The sequence below is a fragment of the Abramis brama genome (genome assembly GCF_963993115.1).
Source record: "Abramis brama genome assembly, chromosome: 18".
NCBI lineage: Eukaryota > Metazoa > Chordata > Actinopteri > Cypriniformes > Leuciscidae > Abramis > Abramis brama.
Genome location: NC_139980.1, coordinates 25,989,500 through 26,012,063, shown reverse-complemented (window position 1 = coordinate 26,012,063; position 22,564 = coordinate 25,989,500). Strand labels below are relative to the sequence as shown.

The window sequence follows — 22,564 nt, the reverse complement described above, 5'->3', positions numbered from 1 at the left end:
GTCCTCAGGCATTCAGTACACAAGTCAATAACTGTGAGGGTCACCCAGATTTGCATGTTAACCCTATAAAGCCTACACAAATTTCTCTAAATTATTAACATGATCAAAACTTTGCTGAAAAACCTGTTATACACAATCTGCTACATGCCTTCTGCCGTCTGATTGATCGTTCATACTTTTTTAGTAAGTAAAAGACCTCTTAGTATAATTCCCAATATAGTAAATGCAAAAATAACTTTTATATTGTTAGTCATATTTCTTAAACTTACTTGGACTGAAGCAACTTTAATTGATTATCCATGCATAGTTTATTTATATGTTAAAATGTGAGTATCAAATATGATACATCAGGCTCGTCATCATTCCATTGAATTGCATTATGTTTCCCCCCACAATAGAAATTACAGAGCTTTGATAATAAAACCAAGCATTTAAATTTCATCTTAATAAGATATAATATTGGGAGATAGAGTGACAACTGATATTTATAAGTATGCTATACAGTACTGTTATAAAGATCTCATTGATTTACATTACAAAGCTATTAGAATTTCATCTTACTTTTGGCCATTTATAAATATCAGAATGATTATTATTTGATGTCAGGCTTCACCAGGTTAAAAACCTATCAACAGTAACTGACCTTTGAACATGTAACCGAGAATTGGATTAGTAGATCTATGATAGCTCATGAAAAGGTCTGATTTGAAAGCCTTCAAAGGATACTACAAAATTAGCTCCTCAGCTGTCTTCCTGAAAAGCCTGAGTAGAAAGATCTTGACAGGCCGATTCATTCAGAGTGTTTGGACAACGTTTCCATTGGTGTTCCAGTGGAGGTTATTTTGAGGGGCTTGTGTTGTCAGCTGTTGTCTTGAGTCCTGGTGGACCCTCCTCACGTCTCTCTGTCACTCTCCTAAAACTGTGGACTGGCTGGTTCATTGTCCTCCTTTTCTATTCGAACCTGAACAGACACGTGTAGGGTAAGTCTTGAGCTTCACTATTTTATTTAATGTTGAGCTGAATGTCACAAGCGTGTTTTTGAGAAACATTTGAGTTAGTTTTTACTTGGCTGTACATTTTGTTTCAGTCCTTATCGTGTGGTTCCGTTATTGTGATTTTTGTACGGACAATATGAAGACAAAGTCTCCAGTGCAATAATTCTGTCATTTTCAATTTAACATATGAGCAAAGTAATCATGTCTTTTGCATTTCCCAAAGTTAGTCTAAACTATGTGTTTCACTCTTAGCCTCTTGTTTTAAAGGTATACTGATGTTTAGGATAGTCATTGTTTTTTCCACTTTGCGTAAAACTGCCATTATTGACATCAGAAGGTACGTGGCAAGAATAAGAAATAGCTTGTCCATATTTAGAGGGTCCAAAAATAGCTTGTGGCTTCACAACAGGTGCCGTGTTGCTGAATGAGGAGGGGTGATGGGATAGGAGGAGGAGTGGATACATGCACATAGGGTGGAAAGAGGGCTATAATTTGAACCTGATAAGCAACAGAGCTTCGACATAAACAACCTCTGGAATCTCAGAGTTCATTCCACATGAAGTCAGCCGTGTTGAGCTGAAGGGCTTCAGGTCTGGCGCTATCTGTGACACATCAGATTTAGAGGCTCAGTGATACTCTGCCACTGTGGTTTGTGCTATTTTCTCTGCACCCCCTCCCATAGCCTTGTGTGTCACATGCACCTCATTGCTTCTCTTCAGATGTCCACTGGGCATGGAGGCAACTTACAGATCAGATGTGACTCTTTTTAGTGTTGCTTGCATAAAAAAACTATCACTGACTACTGACTAGATCACAAACTACAGATATTAAAGTCCAACTGAAATCAAAATTGACCCTATTTACTTTGTTAGCGCATATTACTAGTCTTGTGGTGAACAATTAATCCGTGCAAGTTAAAACACAGAAAAAAATAGTTTGCCGTCGTAATCTTTAATCAAAGTCTGAAAAGTTACTTCCGGTCTGGAATGGCGTCCCTTCTCTGATGACGTAGGTTTGAGGACTTGGGTTGGGAAACGCTTAACCACTCCCCTCAAATCGTTAGTCTGTTATGAGCGAGAGATGGAGAGGAGGAGCGCTAGTGTAAAACCCTGCCCTCTGTTCAATATTCCGTTTCACTGGGAAATACGTCACAACACTGGACAAAAGTCGTTTGCAACTTCCGGTTCACGCGGACTTTAAGAGAGACTTTTTAAAATATCCATTGATGATAATAAAAATCTCTCTCTATATATACATACACACACAACCATTCAAAACTTTTGGGTCAGTCTTTTATTCAGCAAGGATGCATCAAATTGATCAATAGTGACATTAAAGACATTTATAATCCTAAAAAAAAGGATCAGTTTACACAAAAATATTATCAGCATGACTGTTTTCAACATTGATGATAATAATATTTCTTGAGCACAAAATCAGCATATTAGAATGATTTTTAATGATTTTAAAAGGTCATGTTACACTTAAGACTGGAGTAATGGCTGCTGAAAATTCAGCTTTGACATTATAGGAATAAATGACATTTGTTACATATTTTAAATGGTAATAATATGGTAATAGCAATATTACTGTTTTAATTGTAGATTGATCAAATAAATGCAGCCTTGGTGAGCATAAGAGAGACTCTTACCGACATATCTTTTTGTGTGTACTATGTAACGATACTGTTGTATGGTGATGTTTTATATTTATACATTAATCTACATGCAGAATTCACATTTCTTACAAACAACCTCATGCATTTCAAACACAAATTCCTTCTATTAATGCAAACGTACCACAGACTGGCCAAAAGCCATCCGTCTTCAGTTAAGTGGCTGGTGATTTCAGGGAGTCATATCAAACCTCTCTACAAGAAATGCATAATCACTTCTCATTAATTTCAACATTCTCATTTCAGCATCAAGCCAAGAGTGTAATCAAGGAATTGGCTGTTCTACCTCTGCTAATCAATCTGCTTTCTTATGAAGCACTTTTATGATATATTTAACTTGATTTTTGCAGCAGATGATGGAGGGCAGTGACCAAACCCCTGAGAGCGCCAATGAACAAGTCAATGGCAACGAGGAGCAGCCAGAAGACCCCATGGAGGACTTTGGGAGGCAGCTAGAGGATATAATCAACACGTATGGAGCAGCATCCAGTCTGATGCAGGAGCAGATCACCATCCTGGAGTCTGACGAGAAGAAGGCTGATGAAGAGGCAGAGCCCAAAGAAGCTGCTGAGAAGGAGCAGAAAGCTGATAAGAAACTCCTCAAGGGCCTGGGTGAGGAATCTGCACTTCTCCTATGTTAGTTTGACAAACATCTTGAGATTAAACAGACAAACTAAAAGACTAAACCTCTCAAAGAGAATTCACATTTGGTCAGCATAAAAAAAATGGCATCCTTATGATGAAAAAAAAAAGTCTATAAAAAAATGTCTATTAACACATTAAGTAAACTTTACACTACTGTTCAAAAGTTTGCGGTCGGTTAGGTTTTTAAATGTTTTTGAAAAAAGAGTCTCTTATCCTCATCAAGGCTGCATTTATTTGATCATAAATACAGTTAAAACAGTAATATTATGAAATATTTTGACATTCATTTAACGATCATTTTGTAATGATCTTTCAGAAATCATTCTAATATGCTGATTTGGTGCTCAAGAAACACTTCTTACTATAATTATCAATGTTAAAAACAGTTGTTCTGTTTAAAATTTTAGTGTAAACTCCGATACAATTTCTTCAGGATTCTTTGATGAATAAAGAAATCAAAAGCACAACATTTATTTGCCATAGAAATAACTTCTTTACTGTCAATTTTGATCAGTTTAATGCATCCTTGCTAAATTAAAGTAAATTCATTTCTTTAAAAAAAAAATGGTGGCCTACTGACTCCAAACATTTGAACTGTATGAGTGACACTGATGGCATCCATTTTGTAGAATGACCCACATAGCAGAGATTTCAGTTAGAATACTGATTACTGTTTTATGTTTGAAAAATATCATTGTATGCAGCACCTCTCAATCACACAGATGGAGCCATAAACAGTGATTGGGGTTTTCAGCAGGATGGTTGAGTGCTATGAGTGCAGTAATCAACTGTTTGGAAAATGTCCAATCTCAAGAAAAGGGTCCTCACATCAATACTAAAGACCATTTCACCATCAAAATGCCACACTTTCTGCCACACTCTTGGGCTTAAAGGAAAAGCTTACACAAGAATGTAATTTCTGTCATCATTTATTCATTCTCATGTTGTTCCAACCTGTATGACTTTCCTCTGTGGAACACAAAAAGAGAACATTTGAATAAAGTACAGTATTGTACTGGTCACTCATTTCAATTCAATAGGGGTTATGCGGAACCGGAACGTTCGAACCGGAAAACAGGTATAAACATTTCCGTTTTGCATTACCGTATGCATCTGCAGCGGTAGGTGATCTCTGAGGTAACTTATTTTGCGCTTTTTTTAGAATACAATTCTTATTTCTGTTTTAATTAAAATGTCACGAATGCTTAAGTATCAGAAAAATTTTTTTTTGTAAAAAAATAAAATGCAGTCTTCATTTGATTGTTTTAATCGTCTGCAAGCAAATATAAGAGGTTAAACTACTATGATAGCATACAGGTCTAAACTAACTTACTGATAGTTAGCTAACTCTACATCGGGTGCCATTAGCAAAAGCTACATATACTAACTTACATACCTTCATAATCATGAATAAATGAGGAGGCGTAAAAACTTAAATCCTTTATCTAACGCAGGGTTCACCAATCTTGGTCCTGGAGGGCCGCTGTCCTGCAGAGTTTAGCTCCAACCAGCTCCAACACACCTGTTTGAAAGTTTCTAGTATGCCTAGTGAGACCTTGATTAGCTGGTTCAGGTGTGTTTAATTGGGGTTGGAGCTAAACTCTGCAGGATAGCGGCCCTCCAGGACCGAGATTGGTGAACCCTGATCTAACGGAGTACTCGGGGCTCTGGAAGTCCGTTTGGCAATACGATGTACATCTGAAATGGATAGAATGGGTAGCTCCTGTAAACACCGGCTATAAAAGGTCGCCATTCCTACGCTGTGTTTACCTCAGTAGCTGACGACCGGAAGTAGTTATATCTGTTTTGTAGAACCCGGAAGTATGTTGCGCATAACCCCTATTACAATGAACAGGTGCATTAGCTTTCAAGATTAAAAAAGAACACAAAAGTACCAGAAAATGAGCAAAGATAAATTGAGCTGGTAGCCATTGCAACTGAATCATTCAGTGTACTGAACTTGAGAACTGGACCAGCCTGATTTATGAATAAATCATTCAGACTGGTTTTGTGAACTGGATCAACAATTCATTCAATGATCAGTGAATTAAATTTGTTACTTGTTAATGTTAGCAAACAGGGAATGTTCTCAGAACTTTGTTTGAAAGTTATGAACATACGTTCTTCTGATAATGTTAATAGAATGTTCATTCAAAGTTGTCTTGTCTTATGTTCTCAAAACGTTATTTATACATTGTCCATGGAACGTTTTCTCCTGAAACGTTTTGGATGCTCGTTTAATGTTTTTTTTTTTTAAATGTAACTACTTGTTTCAGAATGTTCAGAGAACATTCACATTTAACATTCCCATAATATTTGCAAAATTATCAATTTGAATGTTCCCTTGTTCGCATAAACCAATTTAAAAAAAATAAAAAATAATAATAAACCAGACGTTTTGACCGTTCAGAGAATGTTATTAAATGTTCTTAGAACATATTTTTGTTAGCTATAGGTTAACAGTGCTTTAATGACGTTTTTTTTTGTCATTTGGAAGCTTTCTATAGAAAAAAAAGACAACCATAAAGGTTTGGAACAGCATGAGAAAGAACAAATAATGACAGAATTTTCATTTTTGAATAAACTATCCCTTTAAGGCTGAGTACTATCTCCAGAGCCTTGTTTGCTTTTCTCAACCATTTTATCGTATAGTAAAAATGATCACGCTGTGATTTCACCACTTTTGCCATTGATTTATTTTGAAGCTTGCGTGCAGAACTTGTGGGCTTCTGCTCATCTTTCCATTCTCTGATCTGAACATAAAACGCTTGTCTCGTAGGTAAAGAGGCTGCATCCTTATTGCAAAGTCTGAACAAGCTCGGTTCACCAGAAGAGAAAGTGGAGATGGTGTTGAGGAAATACACTGAGCTGGTGAGTATCCAGACCTGAGAGAAAGCGGAGCTCTCTGAACAGTTTTCACCACCGGCAACAACAATGCATAGAGGACAGTTAATAGGAAGCAAACAGAACACAAACCGGATTGACACAGAGAGAAAATAAAAGAACTCCTGGTGTGATTTAAGAGTGGTTTCACTGATACTGCGATGACCTAAATATACGGCGCCCCGGGCTGAATAAGCGAGTCTGAACACAAGGCCATAAGCCACACAAGAAAGCCACAACACTCTCTTCAATTTTAGAACACAGAGATAACGGCAGGGACACATAAAGCTGAAAGTATGACAGAAGACTACAAGCAATTCTCTGTTTATGTGGGAAAACTGAAAAGTCTGTATCCTGTCATTCCAAAATCCTCTTGAGGACATCCGAAAAAAACAAACAGACATTATTTAAAGGAGCTGTATGTAAGAAATGTATTTCAATTAATCATAAAATGGCCCTGATATGTCACTAGACATTAAGAAATCATGTTCATTTCAAATACTTATATCACTGACAACAGTAGTCCGGCCAGGATATTGTCATTTAAAAAGTGAAGTTGCAGCCCTCAACTGATGTTGATGTTGTCATGTTGTGTTTTGGCCTGATGCCCCACCCTCCACCTATCTACCAATCACGAAGTCAGTAGTGTTTCGGCATCCGGGTTGCCAGCTCTGCTCTAGTTACCACAGCTACGTAGCAGCCTACGTTCCTGCTGGATCCTGCAGCCTATCTGGCAACCTCGAGTCAGGGGGGAGGGGGAGGGGATACACCGCTCTACAGTAATTTGAAAGTGATTGCAGTACCAGTTTTGGCCACAATCTTACATACGGCTCCTTTAAAGCAGCTTTAGACCAGCCAGAGGTGTTAATGCAGTGCATAAGATGATGTATGGATCACACCTGTGTGTGTTTTGTGCATGTTGGGCAGGTGGAGGAACACAGGACTGAGAAGAAACAGCTGGAGCAGTTTCAGCAGAAACAGGGTCTTCTGGTCAAGCACAGAGATCAGCTTCAGTTCGAGCACAGTCGTGCCATCCTGGCCCGCAGCAAGCTGGAGATGCTCTGCAGGGAGCTTCAGAGACATAACAGGACACTGAAGGTGAGAACACTCTCTACTGACAGCTCTCGACAAGAAATCAAGTTGTGATAGAAAGTTAGGTTACGTTATTGCATTTAGATGAAAAGAAACAAATGAAACAAACTATATATGGTAAGAAACGTACACTATTTCTTTTAGAAAAAATAAACATGCATATTTCCATAATCCATTTAAAAGTTTCGTGGTCAATACAATTTTTTTTTTTTTTAACTAGTTTTAAAGCAAGGATGCATTCAATTGATCAAAAGTAACAGTAAAGACATTTATAATCTTACAAAATATTTCTAAAATGTATACAAAAATGTATCACTGTTTTCATTAAATATTAAGCAGCACAACTCTTTTCAACACTGATAGTAATAAGAAATGTTTCTTGAGTACCAAATCAGAATGAATAAAGACAATGGCTTCTGAAAATTCAGCTTTGAATAAAGTACATTTTAAAAAATATTAAAATAGAAAACAGTTATTTTAAATTGTAATAATATTTCAAAATATAACGTATTTTACTGTTTTTTTTTGTTGTTTTTTTAAAGCAGCCTTGATGAGCATAAGGGACGTCTTTCATAAACATTAAATTATTTGGAAAATGTTTCCTTAATGTTTTATTGAATAGGCTGTGCTGTGTGAATTTGTTGACCACAAAAGCCCACTGTTGAATTTTTCCAACAAAAATATTATCTCTTCATTCAATTGTCTCATATCCATTTTTCCATTTTCCATCCCTAAACTAAAAAATATATAATTACAAGTCAAATACTTACTTGAACATGATATAAGATATGAGACAAGAACCATTCACTTAGAAAAGAAAAGCCGTCTGACTGATATAAAGCGTTTTGTTTTTATGTGCCATTCAGGGGTGTTTTCATCTGAATTAGATAACACCGCAGAAATAGACCTTATAGCAACTTCTTGTTTGCCATGTTGGAGATTGTTGAGCTTGACTTGTTGTCCTGTTATCTTGTTACTCTGTGTTTTGATTGCTGAGATTGAGTCGACTCAACTTCCTTCTGAGAAAACGGTGTCTTTGAGCCCAGTGGGACGTTACTGCTGTGTCTCTGTGTCTCTGCCTCGATCAGACACTGACTTCTCAGACTCAAAGCGCTGCTGACAGGTCACTATGACAAGAGGGATAGTGTTACCGAGCTTCAATGGCATTTGCCCTTCTTTTATAAATCAAAAGTCAAAGAGAATGTGTCACTGGCTCAAATCACTGCAGAGGCCATGGCCTCCTGTTCTGCCGTTCTGTTGGTGCTAGAGACTATCCCAAGACAAAACATGCAGAGTTATTTTTGGGTGAAATCTGCTGTATTCGGAATAAAAGATTTAATGCAGTTAAATCCTTAAAATGATTTTCCATATCTATTTAAATTAGAGCTTTTATTTAAAAAAAATAAAAAATAATAATATGCACTTGTGAGATGAAGACTCCAGCAAATAAAAGCTGTTTTATTTTACATTTGAGATCACATTTTGAGATCAAATGATTAGCTCGGGAATCGGACTTGGTCGCGCTGTATGCTTTTGATTCACTAAAATGAACCATCTCATAACAGTTGTTAACAAGGGTATCAGACTTTACTGGTCATGTTGTATTGTTTGATTCACTAAAAATAACTGAGGGTACTTTTACATGACAACAAAGTTTTTCGTTTTCGTTTTCAGTGTACAGACGACAATGTTGTCAAAAATATCCCCTCTCACACGGATCAGCAAGAACGGTTAAAAATGCTGTATTATAGTGTTGGTGGAAAACTTTGTGCCTATAGACCTTATGCACCAGAGAAACTAGGGCGCCGCCATCTTTAGAATATTGTCTTTGAAGTTCCGTTTTTGCGGTCGCTCTGTATATCTCTATGGCATTGCTGTCCAGGAGTAATTAGCTTTTGAAGAGGATTTACTTAATGTAAAGTTAACGGAAGTTATCATGAGGACTGTAATGTTTAAAGCAGATGACTTAACAAATGTAAGTTGACTGGGAAGATTTTAAAACGAGCCGTTCATTAATAAACACACAAAACGCTGTGAAAATACAGACCGGAAGTCAACGAGTGCAGCGCTGAAAAGGGGCGGGGCTACATAAGGTCTATAGACTGAACTCGTAATGCATGATGTCACCGTTTTCACAAATTTGCGTTTTTGCAGTCTACACGTTTTAGTTGACAACGATGTCATGAAAAACGGCACCTCAAACTCTCTGCACTGCAGAGTTTAGCTCCAACCCTAATTAAACACATCTGATCCAGCTAGTCAAGGTCTTCAGGATGCGTGATTTCCCACCCTCAGCTAATTTCATTGGTTAAGGTTAGGGTGAAAGGTAGGGTTAGGGTTTAGTGTAGGCAATCAGCACTGTGACTGACATGACCAATGAAATCTTTAGAATCGGCTGTGGGGTCGAATTTCAGGGGGGGGGCCTTCAGGATTGCTAGAAACTTCCAGGAAGGTGCGTTAGAGCTGGTTGGAGCTAAACTCTGCAGGCCCTCCAGGAGCTGAGATTATGTCCGATGTAAACGGTTCAGAATATTAAGAGCTGCAACCTAATTTGAGAAGGCCTCTCTCAGCTGAGCTTCCATATTTGTTATTTTACAAAAACTATTCAGCACATGAAATGCTCCCAGTTGTCAGCTATAGTGGTCTACTCATGCCTTTTCACTCTGCCAAACAATTATATTGCCTTCCAAGAGACAATTTCACCTCCGTTCTGTGAATGTTTACGTAATATGAAAGATGTTACGAATCTTGTGAAAAGCACCTGGAGCAATTTTCTCTGCAGTTCAGCAACTGATTTCAGTCTATTTGTACTATTCAATGAACAGGTGCTGGTGGAAGCTGAAAGAAAAGGGAGCGGTTTCCGTCCCAGCATTCATACAGACAACTTTTTTTCTGTTTTGGCAATCGAAACTTTTTAATCATACAGTTCTGCCTTTTTTTTCTCACAATTATGAGATTATATCTCACAAATCTGACTTTTTTTTTTTCACAATTGTGAGATTACGATACGCAATTGTAAGTTACAAACTCATACAGTAATTGCGTGGACATCTTAGACCTTAGTCAGGGTAGCATATATTTAATTTAACTTCACTTTAATATTAATTTTAAGTATATTTCTGATAAATATATTAAGTACATTTCTGAGAAGTACATAAAAAGTTTACTTTTTATTATACTTCACTATTTTTAGTAGAAAAGAAGAATACTAATAGCACACTTGAATAAACTTTTTTTTTTGTAAGAGTTTTTATCTCACAATTTAAAAATGGTAGTCAATTTTTTCTCTCACAGTTGAGAGTTTATGTCTCTTAATTCTGACTTGTTTCCTCAATTGTGAGTTTGTATCACACAAATCAGAATTCATAAAAATTTGCAATTGCCTTTTTTTTTTTGTTTTTTTTTTTTTTTTACTCCATGGCGGAAACCGGCTTCCATAACGTGACTCAGAGAGGAGCTTTCTAATCATGTTTGTTTGTTTTTTTGTCCTCCTCCAGGCATTGAAGATATTAAACTCTAGCACTAATATGAACTCTGCATGTCTTTGGAAGTTGATGCTATCCCTCTCTAGAGGCTGGCTTTGACCTTGTTCTCTCCCCAATCAATTTTATTCAAACATTATAGAAGCCATTAGTGAGCAGGTCAGAAAAGAACATCTAAGCCCTGTGTGTAGGTGCGACTCTCGGCTATGATGACAGTAAATTACATTTAATCTGGGGTCATTTCCCTTGTGCTCACGATTCACCTCCCTAATGAGCTTGCGTATTGGTAGAACAGCTTCACCTTTCCCAGATGGGAGCTTGAGACTCATGCCATGTGTAAACACAGGCAAGCAAACAGCTTCAGCCCTTGAGAGGAACGCTGCATGCTTGGATTCCTTGCGATTAGCTGAGTCAGGAAGACAGCGTCTCTGAAACAGGAGCTCATGTTTACAGAGAGCACACATGGGATGGCAGACGTCCAATCCGAGATACTAAAAAAAGATGATGTTGTTTATCTCGTTCCGCAAATCTAGATTTTTAGAGCATGATATGACATTAACACCATTTGATTATTAATATGCTCGTAAGCTAGTCTTCACACTCAGCCCTTGTAAGGTATAGTGCAGTTCAAAGATGACCTTTTTGTTGGTGCTGTGGAGTAACGGTTAGTGCACCTGCTTTGGACATGTTGAGCTATGGTACTCATGTGGACCACTCAGGTTCAAGTCCAGCCATTCCCTCTATCACTTCAATTTCCTGTCATTCTCCACTATATCAAATAATGTGGTGAAAGCCACTTCCAAAAGGTTGTTCCTTAATCACATATAACAAAAAAAATAATACATTTAAATCACAGATTTTTTTTATATGAAGGTCACATGGCAACTGCCTTACATTTTTTTAACCATGCTTACTTGTTTGCTTGTTCTCAAATGCCTTTTATATATATTTTATTGCTTTATTGTTAAAACAATCCCAGACAAAGATTTTGAATCTATGCTAATATGAAAATAAAATTCCATCATGGAAATATTAGAACATTATAATTATGTTTTTTAATTACTGAAATAAACATAGACCACTAGGCATATATCAATCATTTTGATAATTAATAAATAAATAAATAAATATGTATGTATGTCCATTATATTTATATTTAACATATGTCCATTAGTTGCAGTGTAATTTCCATAACAACCAATAATTTTGTCTCTTATAAAGTTTTATTAAAAAATGTGTTATTTTAGTATTATTTATACACTATTATGTTTTTATTAATATTTTAATTAGCTTTTATTTTTCTATTTACAGTTTTCATTTTCATTTGTCATGCCATTTGTATTCGTTTTTTTAATTAGTTCCATTTAGCTTTAATGAAATATTATTTCAGTAATTATAGTACTTCAACTTTAACTTTATTTCAGATAATTTTTTAAGTTTTTCATTTAATATTCATGTTTTATATTATTTCAGCTTTATTTCAATTAACACAAATATTTAGTCATTTTAGTTTCAGTTAATGACAACACTGTAAGGGAAGAACATATGCACATTTACGAGGGAAGAAAACAAACAAAAACAAAAAATGTCAAGTTAAATATTGCTCTTTTTGTCATTTCTAATCATGATTTCAAATAATACAAATTTTTACTTAATTGTATGTATTGAAGCTATATAAAATGCCAACTATGAAATAAGCCTGAATGGGAGTCAAGCATTTTATTCCACGAATGTTTATAATAATGTCATTTCCACCACAGAATGCTATCAAAGACAATACATAATTTGCCCATCTCACACTAGATCTATTGCTTTCATATCTTAAGGCTACATGTTTCCCACACGTTTCCTTCTCTCTTTCTCCCCGCAGGAGGAGAGTCTGCAAAGGATGCGGGAGGATGAAATGAAGCGGAAGGAGATCAGCACTCATTTCCAGAGCACGCTGGTGGACATTCAGTCTCAGATCGAGCAGCACAGTAACCGCAACAACAAGCTGTGCCAAGAGAACAGCGAGCTGGCCAGCAAACTCAAGACCATCATAGAGCAGTATGAGCGGCGAGAGGAGGTATCCACACGCATTATATTAAACACACAAGACTATACAAATCTGGACACATAAAATCCAGTCTGGAAATCCATTAATTCTACAGCAGGTCCACCTTTCATCTGCATAACAGAAGCTCCTGCCACACATCATTGTGCCGTTTACACAGGCAGTGCGAATACTGTAACATGTTAATATGGGCCCAAAAATAAATATGTGCTTGTGGTGTGAAGCAGACAGAAAACCTGTGCAGCCAGTGTGAAAGCCAGCAAAATGAATTGACCATTTCAAACAGCCCAATATCTAACACATCTGTCAAAGCGATTCAGCCACAAATCCATTTAAAGCTGCACCCCCAAGGTATGGTCGAGATTAGATTTTGGTACAAGTATGTGTGCACCATAAGTGATTGTAATACATTTGAAAATGCATCCGATTGGATTTTGTTCTGGTCTACCCGGAAAATTTACCAAACTTAGCCACTACACTACTGGTTAAAAGTGCGGAATAATTAATATTTTGTAGTCATGAGAAGTCTCTTATGCTCACCAAGGCTGATTTATTTGATCAAAAATACAGTAAAAAAACAGTAATATTGTGAAATATTATTACAAATTCAAATAACTGTTTTCTATTTTAATATATTTAAAATTAATAATTTATTCCTGTGATGGATTATGCCAAAGTTGAATTTGCAGCATCATTACTCCAGTTTTCAGTGTGATCCTTCAAAAATATTTTGATTTGTTGCTGATTTGTATTACTGTTGCTCAATTATTAATAATGGTGAACCATGTTTAAACTGTGATAAAAAAATAAAATCTGGATATTTTGATTAATAAAGTTCAGCATTTATTTGAAATAGAAACTTTTGTTACATTAATGCTGTCAATGATCAATTTAATGCATTCTTGCTGATTAAAAGTTTTAAATTATTGTTATTTTTTTAAAGAATCTTATTCCAAACATTTGGATGGTAGCTTGTCACAGTTTTCATAAAAAATATGAAGCAGCACAACTGTTTTCAACATTGATAATAATGAGAACTGTTTCTTGAGCAGCAAATCAGCATATTAGAATGATTTCTGAAGGATCATGTGACACTGAAGACTGAACTAATGACTTCTGAAAATTCAGCTTTACAGGAATAAATTACATTTTAGTACAATATGATTTTCTTTTTTCTTTTTTTTACTAATAATATTTAACAATTTTACTGGATTTTTGATCAAATAAATGCATTCTTGGTAAGCATAAGAAATTTCTATTAATTAATTATTCTGAACTTTTGATGGGTAGTGTTTGTACATTTTTTACAGTCTCTATATGCATAAAAAGGGATGCGCCATTTAGAGTTTGAAACTGCCAGAGCTGTAATTTCACAACATAAGCCAGAGGAAACTACACCCTAACACTTTCTAAATCTGCTATATGCACAGCAGATACTTGATTTTTTTTTACTATGACTTATGATTCACGCCCAGTTTGACAGTGAATATTGCACCTTGTAGAACACTCTTGTATTCTGTATCTAATCACATGAGGATCGGCCTGTGGAATGACAAGCCTGATGTGAAGGGAAGTTAAGATCAATCTGTCATCCTGATGGGTACCACAGAGACTGCTCACACGCAGCTGTGTGTTGGGCTAAATCAGACCCCGTCTGTCGGGCAAGAATTGAAATGACTCAAGATCAAATTGTGCTGTGTGTCTCTACTGCCCTCTGCTGGCTGAAGTAGAGACATGAATCAAACTCAATGTGATTTACACAAGAAGAAGAACATGGAACAACAACATCCACCAATTGCCACCCTCTGATTTTATCTGTAAAAGAATGATTGACAACGAAAGCTGTTCCAAGAACAACAAAGGATGTTGATCCTGGAAAATGTTCTGGTTGTGAGGTGTATCATTATGATAGAGACAAAAAAATGTCATTGTTAAAATGTTGTACTGTTGACTGAGGCAGATAAAGGTTTATTTCTAAGAACTGTCTACCGACCAAAGCTGGAAAAACAAACACACAACGATACAATTCCGTAGATGCCCTGTTCTCAATTCCAGATAATATCTATTTAAAAGGTTCCACATGCATGTGGTTTTATACAAAAAGACGTTAAAATGAGTCACCCATCTTTCTTTTGAAAATAGTTGTTAGTTTTAGAATTCAAAAAAATATACAATTTTAAGAAACAGTTTAAGGTTAAAATAAAATATTTATAATCAATAAAATAATTTAAGCATATCTGATATGTTTCCTTTAAGTCTAAATAAATACTCTTCCTTGTGTTTTTTATGCAGACTTTAGAGAAGATCTTCAAACACAGAGATCTACAGCAGAAAGTGTCTGAAGCCAAGCTGGAAGAAGCCAACATACTACTCAGACAAGCTGAAGAGAAGCACAAGAGAGAGAAAGAATATGTAAGACACACAGACACAGATCTCCTGCTCTGGATTTGCCTCGAGTAAAATGAAGAGCAGACAGATTCATTTGCATGTGCTTACAGTGAAGGGTCTTTTACAAGCAGGGTCTAAAATTAACAATCATCAAGTGCCAAATGCAAGTATGGGGGGTAATTTTATAAGGAACTGCATAACATATTAAGTCAATCAATACGACTGATAGTCTGACCTTTGCTGATAACTGACATGATGATTGTGTTATTCAAATTGAGCTGTCAGCTACAGTATATAAAAAAAATATTTTAAATTCATTATTGTGTTAGATGAGAAAAGCATTAAATAGACATTACAAAAAGCTTTAGAAAGATTTTTTTTTGATTCAACAGAATTTATTATACATAAACCTTTAAGGCTACAATGTGGCCATGACATTTTGTTTTTCAGAAGCTGAATTTGAAGTGGCATTTACATATATTTACACAGACTGTTTAATGAAGCTCAGAGGTGGTGTGAATATGAATGAAAGATTAAATTATACTCGAAACTAAAACCACCAGGTGGCGGCAAGTCACTGTCTTAATGAGTGAGTCATTCATTCAACTGATTCATTCAAACGGCCGATTCATTCAGGAATGAAGCCGTGACCGTCGTTATGAATGGGTTACTGAATCATTGTAGCCTGGAAATCCAGACTTAAATCTGAAAGATTAATGGTCTGGCATCGACTAATGAAAATCAGCCAGCTCGAGGGGCGGCACCAAGCATGCATTTGAAAATCTCACTGCACGCAATTGGATAACACTACGACCAATCACAACAAGCCCCATACGCTTACCTACCAGCGGAGCTAACTGGTAGATTAGACTCTTGCCGTATCCGGTCCGCAAAACAGCAAAAACGTCCTTCTTGCAAAGGAACGATTCGAGCACCGTCTTCTGTTCCTCTTTTAGATAAAAAGCCAAGTCTAACTCGTTCATTGTAGCGGCCAAAGCCGTTTCAAACAACTGGTGTTCATCCATAGCCATCTTGCAATGTTTACTAATGACTTCGACGTCACAGCGCTGTCGTCATCTGTTCAGCTCGCCTCTGGCCCGCCTATATCAGATAACCCGATGTGATTGGTGCAGCTTGGATACAAGGGCATATTTAATGAGCATCATAACTCGACGCCAGAGTAACTCGGTGAGCAAATCCAACTTGTGCTCTCGTGAGAACTCTGGATTTCCAGGGTAGAATCATTGGCTCACTCAAATCATTAAAAGCCGCGGATTGATTCAGTAATGAAACACTGCTGTGTTTTGCTCAGAGATGCACAACAGTTCTGCTGTGGCTTTGTTTTTGGAACTATTTTCATTGGCGAAACTGAGCAAAAACAGACAATGTTGACAATACTGTGTCTAAATTTTCTCAAGTGTGTCAATAAGTTCTTTTTGGATCCTAATTGTTCAATGTTTTAATGAAACTGGAAAGTGCCACATGTTAACATCTCACCATTTATGTTGTTAGTTGCTTAGAGATGCAATTGAAAAAACAAAGAAATGCTACACAATGAGGGAGCAGGAGTTACAGATGAAGAAACAGGTAATGGCGAGTTCTTGGTTTCACCTGTTTGTGTGTGTCTTGTGTTTAACCAGTTACTCACTCAGGCTGCAGAGTGGAAACTACAGACTAAAGAGCTGAAAGAGCAGCACACAATCATGCAGGCTCAGGTGAATATCTACCGCTGTGGCATTACCCACAATCCCGCTCTCTCTCTTCTCTAGCTGTGGCGTTTTTCTCGCTGAGCTGTGTGACAAACCACAAACAAATTTATATTTAAAAGGCAATTTACAGTGCTCATGCATATCCATTAGGTACAAACGCATAAAATGCACTTCAGTTGAATACATTTCAGTTGAGATGGATAGATAAATTATAGAAAAAAGCAGAAGAGCTTAAAATAAACTTTTGAGTGCTTAAAGAAAAAAATTACCCAAAAATGAACATTTGGATTCATCATTTACTCACTCTCATGTCGTTCCAAACAGGTATGACTTCCTTTCTTTGGTGGAAATCGAAGAATATATTGATCGCTTTTTTTTAATGCAATGATAATGAATAAGGCATGAGGTTGTCTACAGCTACAAAAGTATCATAAAAGTGCTTCAATGAAATTTTTAATAATTGTTGTGTTCGAACAGACAAATCATGCAGATACTGATACATTTTGTAATGTCTCTGAATTACCACAAAGATGAGCTAATAATGGTGATGACTGTATGAAGACTTCCTCCATCTCATCGCTCTACAGCAACATAAACAGAAATACATTATGTCAGTAAATTATTATAGTTCACAAGTGCCTAAACACTAAATTAGACCTGGATTAATTGATTCACCACTGCTGTTGTGAATGATAAGTACATGTAAGTAATGCTTTACACATTAAACACAAAGTCATTGCATAAGTGCTCACTTATTAAAGCTTTGTGTTTTTTGAATGGAACATTTGCCTTGACTAATTAAAGATGGAGTGCATATAAAGTGCACACTGCGAAACCCGATAAGTTCGGAATACTCAAAACATTCATGGAAACCGATTACTTCAAAACATTTAAGTAAACTAATTAACTCAAAGATTAAGTTAGTAGAACTTTACCATTTTATTTTGTACTACACAAACATGTTAATTACAATTTAATTGAAATATTGAATAAACTATATTCAGTTTGTTTACATTATTACATCATATTTAACTAGTAAGCAACAGCACACTTGCATGTGCTAATGTACATACTTGCATGTACATAGTTCAACAACATGCAGTGTATATATAGTTTGCAGCCCATCCTTGACCTCATCGCAGGCACTACTCTTCACCACAATGGTAACCCTACAAACCTTCAACATAACAGAAAACCCTGCAACATAACTGAACATTAAACACTAACACATCTCTCCCTATATTAATATTGTGCAAACCCCCCCAAAAACCCCACTTTATTTCAACATTTATTCTCCTTATACAGTCTGATGCATGCAGAGGAACTAGAAATATGCTGCAACTCAGTTTAAGTTCAGCTTAATACAATCAGATTTTGAGTTCATGTAACTTTTTTCTATTAAGTAGAATGCATTTTCAGTAATATTTGAGTGAAATGAACTCATTTCATTTAATTCATTCATTCATTTAATTCATTTAAATTAATTTGGTTTACAGTGCAGTTGCAACATCAGTGATTAATTACGATTATTATCTTTACATTAGACCTGAATGAATGAATGGATGGATGGATGGATGGATGGATGGATGGATGGATGGATGGATGGATGGATGGATGGATGAATTTTACAAAGCAAAGAACAAATTTGGAACTGATATGGATTGTTGGATTCTAGACCTGTGAAAAACTTGATGTCTTTTTCCAGTGTGTAAATAATAAGATCAATATATAACTAGATGAAAAAGTTTGTAGACAAACTTTAAGTTGGCATGAAAAAGCCTTGCCAGAAAGTTTGAAGAATTTTTAAAAGCTTGAAGTTTGAATGTTTTTAGTTTTAATTAGTTTAAGTTTTAGTTTAGTAGTTTTAAAAGTTTGTAGAAGTTTGAAGGAGTCTTGATTGATTAGAAATAGTGAATGGCAGCTGATGGAGTCTAATGAGTTTGAAGTTAGAATGAAAGAAAGAAAGAAAGAAAGAAAGAAAGAAAGAAAGAAAGAAAGAAAGAAAGAAAGAAAGAAAGAAAGAAAGAAAGAAAGAAAGAAAGGAAAGAAAGATTAGTTAGAAAAAAATAATGATTAGTTAAAAAGATAGACAGACAGACAGACAGACAGACAGACAGACAGATAGATAGATAGATAGATAGATAGATAGATAGATAGATAGATAGATAGATAGATAGATAGATAGTTAAGTTAGGAAGAAAGAAAGAAAGAGAAAGAAAGAAAGAAAGAAAGAAAGAAAGAAAGAAAGAAAGAAAGAAAGAAAGAAAGAAAGCTTAAATGAGTCTCAATGAATTAGAATAGAATGGCAGCTGATGGAGTCTAAAATGAGCCTCTCCAACTGTCAAAATTTGAATTTATTTTGGAGTAAGAAAGAAAGAAAGAAAGAAAGAAAGAAAGAAAGAAAGAAAGAAAGAAAGAAAGAAAGAAAGAAAGAAAGAAAGAATGATTAGTTAAAAAGATAGATAGATAGATAGATAGATAGATAGATAGATAGATAGATAGATAGATAGATAGATAGATAGATAGATAGATAGATAGATAGATTGATTGATTGGTTAGGAAGAAAGAAAGAAAGAAAGAAAGAAAGAAAGAAAGAAAGAAAGAAAGAAAGAAAGAAAGAAAGAAAGAAAGAAAGAAAGAAAGAAAAGAGTGCAAGAAAAAAAGAAAGAAAGAAAGAAAGAAAGATTAGTTAGAAAGAATGATTAGTTAAAAAGATAGATATATCTGAATGAATGGACATAGGAATGAATGAATGAATGAATGGATTTTACAAAGCAAAGAACAAATTTGGAACTGATTTGGATTGTTGGATTCTAGACCTGTGAAAAACTTGATGTCTTTTTCCAGTGTGTAAATAATAAGATCAATATATAATAATTGAATGATAAGGAAGGCCAAACTGATGCAGTATAAATGTTAACATTCTTGATCATGCATGTTTCTCTTACTGTACATGGATTTAGGCATTATTTCCCAAAGATTTTCAGAAGGAGGCTAAGTCTAATTCTTTTTTTACAGATTGTGTTGTACTCGCAGAAGTTTGATGAGTTCCAGAACACATTAGCAAAAAGCAATGATATATACGCCACTTTCAAACAGGAGATGGATAAGGTTTGTTGTGTTGCACACATTTACAGTCTGAAGCCGACAATTAATAGGAAAACAATGCAATAAACGACATCTTAGTTTTAATTGGTAATTTTTCTTCTCGTACAAATATTTAATAATACTTGAGAATATTACTTGAGAAGCAACACTGCATAAGATATTAAGACTTTTTTCCACAGAATGTTTTTTTAAAAGTGTATTTTGTCTCCTTGTACTGTCAGTTTTTTCCCACTTGTTTATACTTAAAACAACTGAACAAATCTGCCAGTGCAGTAAGACAAAATACACTCACATTAAAGATACATCGTCTGAAAACAGTCTTAATATCTTATAGTGTTGTGTCTTGCTCATGTATCTTGCTTCAGGGATTTTTAGATTTCAACAGGGAAAATTAGACAAAAATGCTTGTTAGGAACAGGATTTTTTATTGTTGTTGTGAACAGTTTTAAGTGTCTTTGTCTATTTTAAGGCATATACCTCTTACAAAACGCTGATCACATTTCCATTTTAATAGATGACAAAGAAGATGAAGAAGCAGGAAAAGGAGTCAAGCACATGGAAGACCCGGTTTGAAAGCTGCAATAAAGCTCTAGTTGAAATGATTGACGAGGTAACTCACACACACATGACCTGTCAGTATTTGAGCATTAGCTTTGCACTTACTAACTGATTAACTCAACTCCAACAGAGATCAGAAAAGGCCAAGGAGTTTGAGCTCTTCACTTTAAAAATCGACCGTCTGGAAACTCTGTGCAGAGTGCTGCAGGATGAAAGAAAAGTTTTGTACAACAAGATTAAAGAAATACGGCATTCAGAAAAGGAGACCTTAGCACCTGCGGTGGACATACCCCAACTGGATGATCTTCCAGAGCTCGATCAAATTCCTATCCCGGCTCTCAACCCCGTGTTCACCGCAGAGATGGAGAGGCTGCGAGTGGAACAGGCCCGCCTGCAGGATTTTGCAGCCTCCTTGATAAGTCCCATAACAGATGATGCTGGAGAATCGGATAGTGAGGAAGAGGAGACAGCACAAGAGGAGACAGCACAAGAGAAACCAGTGATCACTGAGACTCCCCAACTTGAGTCCATTGAACCAATGGAAAAGCAGGAATCAACACAAGAGGAACCCTCTACTGCAGAAGAAAACAAACCTGAGATTGTTACTGTAAACGAAGAGAAGCCATTAGAACCAACAAATCCTGAACCAGCCAACACTGAGACGGAATCCAAACTTCCTGAAGAGCCTCTACAACCAGAGATCACAGAAAAACAGACAGAAAAACAAGAGTCTGCCAAAGAGGAACCAAGCCAGGAAAAGGTGACAAAAGTAGAAGAGACAGTCGAAGAGGAATCCACTCAGCCAAAGCCTGTCATGAAAGAAGAGGACAAAGATGAAGCTGTTTCAAAGATGAAACCTGAGCTGCCTGAACCAGAACCGTCCAAACAAGAGCCCCTCAAAGAGGAGCACGATCAGAAAGGGATCGAAGAGGAATCCGAAGAGGAATCCACTCAGCCAAAGCCTGTCATGAAAGAAGAGAACAAAGATGAAGCTGTTAAACCTGAGCTGCCTGAACCAGAACCACCCAAACAAGAGCCCCTCAAAGAGGAGCACGGTCAGAAAGGGATTGAAGAGGAATCCGAAGAGGAATCCACTCAGCCAAAGCCTGTCATGAAAGAAGAGGACAAAGATGAAGCTGTTAAACCTGAGCTGCCTGAACCAGAACCGCCCAAACAAGAGCCCCTCAAAGAGGAGCACGGTCAGAAAGCCGCAGCTGCATCTGAGGAAGCCAAAGCTCCTCCGACCAAACCTAAGGCCCCAAAATCCCAAGAGGCCAAAGCGAAGGCCAGCAAAGCCCAGCCTAAAAAACAAGGTTCTGCCAAGAAGAAAGGTCCTGCTAAGGGGCCGAATAAAAGCTAAGCCGAAATGCTTATGCTTTTTATAATTTCTAGATCAGTTTGTTTGACAAGTGTTTTGCCGTTAACGAGTTACACAGAAGTTATACAGAAGATGACAGACACGTTCCTTTAAGAAAGTTTTATTCAAGGATGAATTCCTAGCTTATCGAGTGTAATATGGACTTTTTTCAACTTGTAATACTTTCTTAAGTACCCTCAAATAAACGTCTACTGTTCCTAATCCTACATAATGTTCTCTTTCACAAATACTTTGGTTATATGACTAAGTTAAACACAAAGCAATGTGTGAAAAAGGCTGTTTTTTTGTTTGTTTTTTTCTGGAGAAAAAGTTTGCCAGGGTGTTGCTGAAAGAGATTTACGTCACTTTCAAAGGAGATGGAAAAGGTTTGTTGCGTTGCACACTTTTAGAGTCTGGAGCAGACAACTATCGGTAATAAGAAAACAATGGGGTGGGGGGTGACTAATTCTTGATCAGATTTTTAATTAGTCTTTTTTATTTGTTTACATGTTTTCAAGTAAAATCCTTGAAACATTTTACATTTTAAATTTCAGAACTTGTGTAGTTAGACATACAAGTTAATAAAATGCAAAGCATTGTGTGAAAAAAGGCACATATT

General features: G+C 36.2%; 1 protein-coding gene across 4 annotated transcripts; it reads left to right on the top strand.

The window, feature by feature from the left end:
* The first annotated feature begins 674 nt into the window (after window positions 1-674).
* Window positions 675-22,167, top strand: txlnba (taxilin beta a). 4 transcript variants are annotated; one of them, XM_084090527.1, is made up of 10 exons: window positions 675-980; window positions 3,021-3,282; window positions 6,095-6,186; window positions 7,126-7,296; window positions 12,643-12,837; window positions 15,118-15,237; window positions 16,854-16,928; window positions 19,941-20,033; window positions 20,545-20,640; window positions 20,719-22,167. In XM_084090527.1, the coding sequence occupies exons 2-10, from the start codon at window positions 3,024-3,026 to the stop codon at window positions 21,946-21,948; spliced, it is 2,331 nt and encodes a 776-aa protein (XP_083946653.1). In that variant the 5' UTR covers window positions 675-980; window positions 3,021-3,023; the 3' UTR covers window positions 21,949-22,167. The 4 variants fall into 4 exon arrangements, with proteins under 4 accessions (XP_083946653.1, XP_083946650.1, XP_083946651.1 ...); XM_084090524.1 differs by lacking the exon at window positions 16,854-16,928 and adding an exon at window positions 16,726-16,800 and having other exon boundaries at window positions 701-980; XM_084090525.1 differs by having other exon boundaries at window positions 841-980; window positions 3,024-3,282.
* The last annotated feature ends 397 nt before the right edge of the window (window positions 22,168-22,564 follow it).